Below are 12,014 nucleotides of genomic sequence, written 5' to 3'. Positions count from 1 at the left end.
TCATTGTTATATCTGACGGCTTCTAGCTGAAGCTGAGCTATTCCCGCATCGACCCTGCTTTCCAAAGAGGAACTAGAGTCGGAATCACCTGAAATGATTGGGGACTTTCCCTTGTTGACCATGCTGATGGTAACTTCTAGGGGTTCATCATCTCGAGCAATCAATCCTTTTTGGTAGGAACGCCTTGATTTGGGCTTTGTCGTTCCATCGGAGATTCCTTCGAATATCGAGACCCTCTGTGGAGCGGTCTTGGGGCAGCTACAAGCTGATAATACTGCCCTGATAAGTTTGGTACACGGACAGTGAGAATCCGCTTCCCGGGTGTTTCTCTTTCGAGATTCATCCACACCCCCAGCCTGATACGACGTTGTGGTCGGAATAACCTATCGGCTGCTCACATGGGTTCTCAGGTATAACGCGTTCGTTTGTTCGACGCGTCTTCTTCTGAGTAAACATTGCCTTGTTGGCCTCCGCAAGAGTCGCACGTTTGGATTCACTTTTTTGTGAGGGTGAAACCTTAACGGGCTCTTGGTCTTTTGCACGCACCGTCGAGCTGGTTGTTGCAAAGATCGATTTGTTAGGAGATCGTGTACGACCCCCAGTCTGGATGTTGGCTCGAGGCTCCTTCAACGATCCCCAGCTTTCCTTGACAAGCGCTTTTCCTCGATTCTCGGGTAGAGCGTCGATACGGTTGTTCAGAGGATTCTTGAATTTGGGGAGATCCACGCTGAGGTGGGGCTTTACCGAAGGTTCGGGACCTGAAATTGACGAAGGTTGGAGAGCAATATTACCTGCTATTACCTTAGGCGTTGTTTTGGCCTTCGGCATCCAAACTCGTTCGGATTTCGGCGATCTCTTAACGGTCTCTCCCTTTAGCATTTCTCGTGCTTTTTGGACCAGGGCTCGGGCGTGCGCACGCAAGGCGCGGCGCTTCTGGATTCGCTCCTCGAGAGCTAACACATGTAGCCTACATATTCAATATGATAGTTCAAAGCCTAAAAGAGTTTAATTCTTTTAGCGCAACGTTATATGTGAAACGGACTTAGATAATTCACATACTAGCCCGACTCAAACGGTAGTTGGTAAAGGCATATCAAATCCGTTGATGGCTGAGGATTTGCCAAAAATCCTATAAGTATTATGACTATTTATTCTAAACAAGAATGAGTAATCATAATAAAATCTCAATAAAAAAGAAAAGTTCATTGTATTAACCAAAAGAGTTCAAGCAAAGCAGCACAAAAGAAAAGATGCATGTTTTCAAAATTACAATAATTTGTAATGACGGAATTCATCTTCTAATTTAGAAAGCTTTGTCGCGTAAGCCAATTCGAGCTCAGGTATCAGTTTGGCTTTAAATTTTCTTTCATCGATACTTTGAATTCTGGCAACCTCTTGTTCTTTGTCATCAAAAGTCTTGTTCTGGAAATTAAGTTGCCGGAGTATATCCACCTCAGCTTGAGTTACTTCTGCTAGATCAGACTCCAAAAATTCGCAAGCATCCTTAGCTTCGGCAAGTCGTTTCTCTAACTGGGCTACCTCTGTCCGACGTGATTCCAAATCACGATACAGGTCTACCTTGATTTGAGCTTTCTTGGCAGCACTCACCCGGAGTTGATCAATGCGAGTCTTCAGTGTTTGAAGTTCGGATTCAGCGGATTTCTGAGAATCACGCCATGCTTGTAGCCTCAGGTCCATTTCGGAAGCGATGTAAGAAGGTGCGCCATCAACTCGAAAGTTCTGTAACTGTTCAATGTGTTGTTTAAGATCGACCAAATAAGCTTCTATGGAGTTAGATAATTCGGTGCACCCCTGTTCTTTAATTCCTGATACATGGCGATCGAGAGACTTCCTGAAAAGTTCAAATGGTGAACCTTTAAGAAGAATCCGATCGACCATGGCGTTTAAGAAATGAACGAAGCTTTGGACGTCAACACAGAGGGCAGCTTTGTCCGGATCTTCATCTGCCAATAAAACTTGAATCCGCTCGGACAATGAAGAAGAAATAGCTGCAAAGAGAACAAATAAGTTAAGTACAAGAATATGTACGCTCGCTGGAAGAATTCACGACCGAGTTACCTTGGCTTGTTGAGGTCAGAGCAGATTCTATAACAACAGGGATCTGTTCAGGAATAACGATCGTCGGTTGAGTTACTATAGGAGACGGTTGTTCACCTGAAACACCTGATGGCTTCGGATCCAAAGCGACAAAATCTTGAGGAACAAGTTCTGTCAACGAGAAAAGGATGAATGATCACTCCGCAAGTATTAATCCAACTTCAAAGCACGATTAGACAAAACGTACCAAGCTGAGTCGAAGCGGCAGGGGGTTGTTCTCCCGCTGTATCCTTTGACCCTCCTACTTCATGATCCACTAGAGTCGGAGCAGAAAGCACAACAGGTTCAGCTTCGACAATAGCGGAAGTCGGGGGAGCAGTGACTGGTGGTTCAACTTCAGCTGGGGGACTTGCCAAGAGTAAGAAACCCAGACCTTCAGGTTGATCACATTCACCGATGACGGTAGACGCATCAACTTCGTTAGTTGGTCCTACGTCTAAAATTCTTATTTCAGTCCTTCAAGAACAATAACAGATGAAAGTACAGTTGAAAACTGGAGTCTAAAAGGGTATACCTTTTGATGCATCTGCTTCAGCTGAATCAACTCGAGTAGTTGGTCCTGCAGTAGCGGATGGAACCGGATTTGATAGTATATCGGAGATCTCCTGGTGTACATCTTCAGAAATGTCAAGATCGAAGTCTCGCTCATCGAAATCTCCGATACCCATATCATGGGTAAGTTCGATATCTCCCGGTTCGTCGACTGTGATGTCTGTTAAACAGAAGAACTCGTCAACACATATACAAGAACTATCAAAGAATCAAAACAAATAAAGTGAGATTACCTTCAACAATAGTTGCGGGATTAGCAGCGCTACTACCCGCACTCACCTCCTTTAGTTTAACTAAAAGAAGATAAAGCGCACAAGTTAGTAGGAGAGGAACACGTTCTGATTCACTTATCTTCCGAAAATGTCCCCCAAAGGAGAAAACATCAGTACCTGTATCTGCGGTTGGCGAGGTCGATGTGGTGGCTGGAGGAGGAACAATGTCCATATGAAGGGGTTCCTCGTTCATAGCCTTGTGCACTTGTTCAGTGAAGCTAGATTCATCAACATCCATTAAACCCGGAGAAGAAGGCTTGGGCACGATTTCCCCTTCCTCTTCTGATTCAACTGCAATGATAAAAGAATAAATGCGACGCCTTATTCAAAAAAGAAATAAGATAACAGAAAGGAGATGAAGATGAAACTTTACCCCTTTCATCAACTGGAAGATCCTGAGTAAACTTCTCCTCAAATAACGGAGAAAGTTGGCGTTCCCGATGAGCCGTCTTTTTAATCCTCTTCGAGGCACGAGAATCTCGAGGAACCTCGGAGCTTTCATGTCGAAACTTGGTACGTAATTCGGTTCCTTGAGTCGGCTGAGGTTGAACCTCAGAAGGAGCAGTAAGCCGAGATCTTTTCCTGTTAATAAGCGGGGCAACCTCTTCTTCCTCTTCTTCTGCCTCTCCCTCCTGAGAAAGCCATCTCAAGGTCATCTTGTTGGAGGACGACAGGGGAATGTTCTTTTCCTTCATTTGTATACCTTTTGAAGGAGCACCGGGTAATTTGGGCGAAGAAGCTCGACGAGTCCTGTGAGCCACGGGAGACAAAGGTACATCACCCTCTGCGTCGCCTCGGGTCTCATCCTCTTCGCTGGATGTCTCGAAGTCGTCGCTCTCTTCGGAATCAGCTACCTGTTTTCCTTTACGAGAAGACGTAGCGGGCTCCTTTCCTTTTTTTGATACAATTCTCCGAACTACAGCCTCGGATTCCAGTTCGTGGAGCTTCTTCTTCGCAAGAGGAGTATTGGCGGCTAAAATCCACCGGCAGTAGAGGAAGGTTAAGTAAAGACCAGGCTCAGCGACAGGCAAACTAAATCGAGCTCCGGTACAGCCAGCAACATTCCAGAACCAGGCACGTACCCCATCAATAAGGCCTCCGCAGTTTATCAACCATTTATTGGGATTCCCGATATACAATTGATCGTAGCCGAATTGTCGCGCAAAACGGCAAGGAAAATAAGGCTCAATCCTGCAAATGTTCTTCGATCGAAAAACATTATAGCCTGGGCGAATGTTCATGAGCCAATGAAAACTACCCGTATCGAGAGAGGTCCTGTTAGCCCCAGGCATTTCCTCGTCAACAAGCGTGTCATTATAGGCACCAGAAAACCGAGGGAAACACTTATAGAATTCCCAGCATTTGGCATTCTTGAATTGCCTCACACGGTCAGTCCATGGTCGGGAAGGATATAACCACTTACATCCTTCTAAGAGCTGCAGCAAGGGGATTTCTGGATCAGACGCATCAGGCGCTGACATCATGTCCGATCGATGGAGAACTAGCCACGCCATCAAATAGGTGTACGGAAATTCGACGCTCGACAAAGGAATCTTAGTTGAAGGCTCGGCACCCACTTTGGTAAAGGTGTTGGCTAGGTTACGCAAACCGCTATGGAGGTCAGCAATCATAGCAGAAAGAAGAGATAACCTGCCTCTGACAACTAGTTGCACGGCGGGAAAGAGAACTTCAAGAGGAAGCGCCTCAGAAGACTGATGCGGCACTACACATCTCTTTAGCCAAATGGCCAGATAACCGGAAAGAAGAGTTGCAGGCTTCATTCTCTTTGTGGCTTGCCACAAGAAAGTGTTGAACTTGGTGCCCTTAAGAAAACCACCTTCAGATGACTCAGTTCTGTAAGACTGAGCATTAATCTTCGTGATTAGCTGGTTGACGTCAGAAGGGGTCAGAATCGGTGATTCACAGACTTCTTCACCGGTCGGGCTCTCAAGGTTCTGAAATAGGTAGTCGGCGAACTGTTTTAAACTGACTCGAGCCGCCTTCTTACTCTTCACTTCAATCTTGGCTATCGCTATCTGATAATGACAAGTTAACTCCCAGAGGATGTCATAAGCAGGAGAGCAGGCCTTCTTCATTTTCATCAACTGACGATTATTAGGAAAATATTCTTGGTAAGGAGTATTCCCCAATGGCAATCCGGATACCTTCATCATTTCGTGGAGCGGAAGCCCTAATTCCCCATACTTGGTAAGAAAGGTATTGGTCTCCGGAATATAAGACTCGAACAAAGCCATAAAATGATCTGCACTCACTGGGAGACCATGCATACTAGCTCGGATTGGAGCATATAATCCCAAATCCCGCAACTCCTGATCCCAACGATGGAGTACGTATTTGGTCATCCTAGCCCACCATTTGTCAGGAAGAGAATGAACCCATCCATAACACCTGAATCTTGGAATGGGAAGTTCTCGACCAACCCGAGCGAGCCTATTCTTTACGGTGTTGGCCCTTATCATCAGTTCGTTTTGGGGCCCACCATCTGGTCCAAATATACCAGGGTGAAGACCACGAACATCAGGCCTACCGACAGAGCCAGGAGCGCTAATGTCTTTACCAATGTAGCCACAATGAACGTGCTCATGGTCTTCTGTCAAGCGCCACGTCATTTCCCTCGAAACAGCCAAATTCCTCAATTGCAGAAGGGAGTACTGTCGAGGGAATGGAGGAAGGAATAAAAAAGAACCTTCATGTTCATTCAACCAGATTTCAGAGCCAAGGCAAAGTTTGTCTGGATCTTCTACCGAATCTCCGAACAGATAATCAGTCTTCTTCAACGGTTCAGTAGAATCTCGAATTGGAGTTAGGGGTGAATCAGTCAAAAGAGCGCGCAGGGTACGACGACCTCCCTCACGAACCAACTCTGGAATACTATTATCACGACCCTCACTAAACTGGCGGGCTTCTCTAACCAAGAAGTCGCCGTTGAAAGAGGCATGAAGAGTACCGCTTTGACCTGGATCCTCTCTATCAGAGAAGGCCACAGAAGGAAAGGGGACTGCAAAGAAAGGTTGGAAAACAGTTGGACCAAAAAGGCTAACAGGCGAGAAAACCCGCACTAAGCAGCCGCGACAGATGTGGCCGTCGCGCGTTACCGCGGCAGCATACACTGTCGCGTTCAGGCGCGACAGCACGAGTTGCCGCGGTAACTGAGCAGCGGCCTTTGATATTGAAAAGACACGAGTTCGACGAATACCCGTGTCTTAACTGTGGTACATGCCTTGATTGAACAAGGTATGTGTTTTGAAGCGTCAATCCCCTCGGTGGGGGATGTCAACTCTTCCCGAATGCCTCTCAACGGAGACAAACGAGGTTATATGCACAAAATCAATAATTTCAGACGAAGAGAAGTTGAAGAAGCTTACCCCCCAGAGAAGGAATGGCGGTCTCGACCTCATCAGGAGTTGGTGCTGTTGATTTCCCCTTCGAAACACGAGATTTCTTCGGAGACATGATGAAAACTGTCTAAGAAACAAAAATAATTAGGGTTTTGGTAAAATCCCAAATAAGATACCAAAATCAAACTCCACAACACAACCTAAGGGTGCGGTCTTACCAAGGATCAAAGTGAACAAAGGCTGGAAGATGAAAAGACCGGAGAAAAGGCTCGAAATCAGGAAAAAACCCTAAACCCTAGATCTTAAAACCCTAGGTTTTGTTTGAGCAAACGCAAAGATGAAGAGGTGGAAAGGGGAAAAACCAGAAAAAATCCTTTTATAGGGTTTTGGAAGAGGTTTCGAACTCAAAGAGGCGGGGAAAGGTGACCCGAAGAAGCCCAAACGTCAGAGTTATAATCTGACTGGCCGAAGCGCTGCGCGGCACTCGACACTGTCGCGCTCGAGCGCGACAGTCTATGTTGCCGCGCTAAAGCGCGACAGTGTAAGCTGCCGCGGCAGCTAACACACCATGGTTCACTCTGGCATGTATAAATACTGTGCATGCACGATAATTCTTCGACGTTTGAACACATACATCTCTTGCTGTATTTGGAATACACATCTGAACACTCCGATGAGTATATGAGTATAAACTGCATCTCCTTGAACCTCCCAACGGGTACATGAGGTTAAACTGTTTCCCGAACACTCCAATAGAGCATATGAGTATAAACTATTTCTCCATTCTTCAACAACAGTTCTGATTCAAGACTTCGACGACGGGCACGCGATAAACGCAGCACCGGAGGAATCTTAGCTATTCTACAAAGCATTGAGTAGACTAAGAGATAAAGAAGTCAAGGATTGAAGCCATTCACAGACCATTCTACGCAATTTCCTCAACAAAGAACTGGAGAAATTGCAGGGAAAGCCTATCATATCCAAAGTGTCCCAGACTCCTCTCTAAAAGAAATGATGAGTCTGAGATACTTTGGAGGGGGTATCTGTAGGCGTCAAAAATGCTTATAGACATTCAAACACCATGCAAGACAACATAGAAGAACGATATACACGTCATCAGACAGCACTGTGGCGCTGCAGCCAATGGTGTCGCGGCTTAGGCGCGGCAATCCAAAGCGTCGTGGCTAAGGCGCAGCAGACCAAGGCGCCGCGGCTATAGCGCGGCAGACCAAGGCGCCGCGGCTATGGCGCGGCAGACCAAGGTGCCGCGGCTTAGGCGCGGCGGCCTATAGTGTCGCGGTTGTTATAAGAGGATGACGTGGCAGTTATAAGACAGTTATTTGATGATTTTTTGAAGTCCACGTGGCAGCATATCAAAGATAGAACGTGTGCTGACGTGGAAAAGCGGTTAAACCACGAAAAAGGTGGTTAAAGTTCGTGGGAGAGTGGTTTTGAGCACGATGGAACGTGCTCATAACCGTCTCTTTGGCCGCGGCAGCCTATACTGCCGCGCCAATAGCCGCGGCAGTGTAGACTGCAGCGGCCAAAGAGAAAACGGCCAGTCAGTTATTTCGCCTCCGTTTCAACTGTGGTGCACTGAGAGCCCTATAAATACCTCCCTAGGCACGAATTAAAGGACAGAGAGCATTTTTGGAGCAGAAGATACTTGAGTCTTTGGTGATTTTGAGAAAGAAAGAGAGAATTTTCACCCTCTGACAAGCATCATTTGGTGAATCCTAGAGATCTAAGCTCAGACTTGATCTTTGGAAGAACGGACATCTTACATCGATAAGATATTCGTTTTCAAATCTTTACTTCGATAAACGAAGGAGAGATCCTTAAACAACCTCTCGATCTACGAATCGGTGGTCCACGAACTAAAGCATTCCCGGCACAGGCAAAGTCCCACAAAAGCAGGAGTTGATAAACAATTTCTGTGTTATTTTCTCGAGAGTTGTATTTTCTTTTATTTTCATTGTAATTCTTTGTAAACGATCGAAGTTTTAATGGAATCTGCAATGGAAACAACTTTCGCTGAAAACAACCCCCAACGTCGTTGTCTTCAATGGGGTCACCCTCAGCATTCTAGTCAATGGGAGGGTTATCGGCATTAAGTTGTTCATCCACATCTGAATCACTACCTGCTTGGTTAGCAATTATTCGACGACTAGATTCACCAAGTTGATTGGACAGAGTCTGAATCTGTTGGTCATGCTCTTCCTTCATCCGTATCATGGTTATTTCCAATTCGAACTTGAAGTCCTCTTTTTGCTTAGCCAAAGCATCCTCAATGATTTTGGTCATTTGCTTGGTATTAATCATGAACACTTCCCGAGCTTGTCCGGGACTGGATACAGTAGCGTCTGAAGTGACTACAGAGTTGGCATCTGATGCTTCATCATCTGAGGATAATCCTCTATTCATCCTCAGATAGTCCCTACGTCTAGTAGTCCCTGCGTGTAGCTGAGTTAGACGATACGATATGAGGGGGTCTGAACTAGAAGGTCGAGTCGACTTTCCCTTATCATCCATGTTAATCGTGACTGCGGATTGAAAAGCGACTGAAGAGTTAGCATCTGATGCTTCATCATCTGAGGATAATCCTCTATTCATCCTCAGATAGTCCCTACGTCTAGTAGTCCCTGCGTGTAGCTGAGTTAGACGATACGATATGAGGGGGTCTGAACTAGAAGGTCGAGTCGACTTTCCCTTATCATCCATGTTAATCGTGACTGCGGATTGTTTTGGTTCGACAGCTTCTAGCTGGAGTTGAGACATTAGTTGGGCTATTCCTGAATTGATTATTCTTCCTAGAGAAAAGTCAGGGATAGAACCACTTGAAACAATTGATGACTTTTCCTTATTGACCATGTTGATAGTAACTTCTGAGAGTTCATCATCTTGAACGACCGATCTTCTTTTGTGAAAATGCCTTGATTTGGGCTTCGACGCTTCAGTGTAGATCCTTTCAAATACTAAGACCCTCTATGAAGCGGTCCTGGGGTAGCTACACGCTGATAATACAGTCCTGATAAGTTTGGCACACGGACAATGAGAGTCCATCTCCCGGGTATCTCTCTTTCGAGATCTATTCGTACCCCCAGCCCGATAGTACAACTCATCGGCATAATTACCGAAGCAACCTATCGTGTGTTGGCATGACTTCCCAGGCATAACATCGTCGTCGTCAGACGAAAATGTTTCCTTCTGAGAATTTGATGTATTGTTACCGCTCTTAAGAGTCGCATGTTTTGAGCTACGCCTTTGTGAGCACGGGACCTCAACGGGCTCTTGGACTTTGACACACAGTCCGAGGTAGTCGGTTACTAGAAATTTTCCTTTATGAGAAGGCTCCAAGTTGTTGTGAGGGTGTGTGCGACCCCTACCTTGATGAGTTGCTCGGGGTTCCTTTACTGGGCCCAAGCGTTCTTTGACCAAAACTCTGCATTGATCCTCATGCAAAGGACCTAGGCGTTCCACCATTATCATTTTGAATCGGGGTAAGTCTGTGTTGTCGTGGGACTTCACCGAAGGTACGAGATCAGTCGAAACAGGAACGGAATTCACCGGAGTCAGAAAATAGGTGCGGGACACCTACTGGCTCGGCCCAGGCGTGGGTCACCTTGGGGTGACTCGCACTTGGCCAGGTCACATTAGGGTCACTCGCTAATGGCCGGGTCATCTATGGGTGACCCGCAAGCTGTCGGGGCCGGGTCATCTATGGGTGACCCGCAACCTGTCGGGTCACCTCGTGGTGACCCGCTGCTGTTCGGGTCACCTTGGTGTGACCCGTGCTTTGTCGTTATTTTGACTGTCGTTTCGGACTTTGGCCTCTAAGTTTGATGTCGTATTGGTTGTTTCTTAGCTATGTCCTTCTTCTACATCTTTTGTGCCTTTTGCGCAAGAATTCATCCGTGCGCAAGCAGTGCATGGCGTTTCTGGATGCGTTCCTCAAGAGTTAAATGAGTCCTTTTGACTTGTATCCATTCACTTTTTAATGATTTGGAGGAGGGGGTATTTGCTCGCTGCTGGAACACTTTGTGCCTTATGAGTTTCAGATCTGCATCGTAGCAGATCCCATCAAAAGGCTTCAAAGCCTTGGCGAATTGGCGCGTGAGGCGTTGGCGTTACCTTTGGTGTGCCCTCTTTGATAGGGTTATCGCGAATCCATCGGTTATCTCCTTGATTGAGGAGTTTAGATCTGAAGCTTTAGCCGTAGGGATGTTGGAAGGTATGACCGCAACGACAATGGGGGCATTGATCTTCTTAGGGTTGCAAGGTGTTGAGAATCTGGAGGAGGAGGACGACAGATACTCCTCGAACTTAGCCTGGTTGAGCTCGTACTCGACCTCTACGTCAACCGAGATCCGGATTCGAGGTTGTGATACATCAGCCTTCGTAGAAAGACTGTTGGCTCCCACTGTGGTCGCCAGCGTGTTTGGGTCAGAAATTGCTATTTTCATTATCTTGAATCTATTACAACTTTAGTCGTTACAATAAACTTAAATAAATAAAAAGTTAATCTTTTTATAAGATCTTCTTATACAATGAAAATATAAATATTACAATTCCTTCAAACAACACACAACAACAATTTATTTCCTATTGCTTGCGAGGGAACTTTGCCTGTGCCAGATACACGTTAGTCCGTGGACCATCACGGATCAGATCTGGTTGATAGAGTGATTATCAAAAGCTCTTACTTTATAAAGGAAGTAATTGCTGAAGTGATAATCTCGACCAAGCGAGATTACGACTCTTCTCGAGATTAAAACTAAGTTTGATCCGGAGGAAACGTGGAACGAGTCTCAGATCACTCGAAATACACTCTTTATGCACAGAAAATCACTAAGATCTAGCTAACCCTTTCTGAAATTCATGGCTCTTGGCTCTGTAATTCAACAGCACCTTGCCCTCTTTGATTATAATTCACTCCCTAAGAATGGGGGCCCTAGGCTTGTATTTATAGATCCTCGGATGCGGTTATTTGAATGAGAATGAGAGATTTGACCTTATCTTCAGTCAATAACGACCTATCCACATTTAGATATGATATCTAAACAGTTAGAGAGGTTCTGGAACTGAAGAAACCGATCGAAACAGCCTAAAACGTGTTTTTGACGCTATGGGCAGTTCTGGGCGTGGGACAGACCAAGGTGACCCGTGCGTGCGTGGGTCACCAAGCGGTGACCCGCTCGGCCGCAGGTCACCGGGCTGCGGGTGCGGGTCACCAATTGGTGACCCGCATGAGCGCGGGTCACCAAGTGGTGACCCGTGCGTCACGTGAGTTTCGAGCTTTTTTGAGCTTTTCGGTGTTTCCCGACTTTCTCAGACTTGTACTTTCTACCGTTTTGTGTATTTGGTCATCTTGTTAACTTTTACGCTTCGCTAACTTGATTTATACGCTCGTTAGCTTCTTTACGGCACATGGAGCTAGCCGACAAGCGTGTGGGTCACTCAGATAATCTTTCTTGACTCGGATGATGACGTTCATTGTCTTCACTTTGTCTCGAGCTATGTGCGGTAACCTATAAGCATTTTTAGATGCCTACAATAGTGCTCGTTAGCTTCTTTACGGCACATGGAGCTAGCCGACAAGCGTGTGGGTCACTCAGATAATCTTTCTTGACTCGGATGATGACGTTCATTGTCTTCACTTTGTCTCGAGCTATGTGCGGTAACCTATAAGCATTTTTAGATGCCTACAATAGTG

The 12,014-nt window shown here is 46.0% G+C and overlaps 1 protein-coding gene across 1 annotated transcript in view; it reads right to left on the bottom strand.

The window, feature by feature from the left end:
• Positions 1,154-12,014, bottom strand: part of LOC109834969 — a 21,125-nt gene continuing 10,264 nt past the window's right edge. The window contains exons 7-13 of the mRNA XM_020402976.1: positions 3,316-5,961; positions 3,060-3,233; positions 2,904-2,963; positions 2,633-2,830; positions 2,306-2,554; positions 2,080-2,229; positions 1,154-2,009 (exon numbers count right to left, since the gene is read on the bottom strand). Coding sequence (XP_020258565.1) covers positions 1,267-2,009; positions 2,080-2,229; positions 2,306-2,554; positions 2,633-2,830; positions 2,904-2,963; positions 3,060-3,233; positions 3,316-5,961 — 4,220 coding nt within the window. The 3' untranslated portion in view covers positions 1,154-1,266. The remainder of the gene's footprint in view (positions 2,010-2,079; positions 2,230-2,305; positions 2,555-2,632; positions 2,831-2,903; positions 2,964-3,059; positions 3,234-3,315; positions 5,962-12,014) is intronic.

Source organism: Asparagus officinalis, chromosome 3, assembly GCF_001876935.1.
Source record: "Asparagus officinalis chromosome 3, Aspof.V1, whole genome shotgun sequence".
Lineage (NCBI taxonomy): Eukaryota > Viridiplantae > Streptophyta > Magnoliopsida > Asparagales > Asparagaceae > Asparagus > Asparagus officinalis.
The sequence above is the reverse complement of the archived record's forward strand: the minus strand, read 5'-3'. Positions and strand labels throughout refer to the sequence as shown.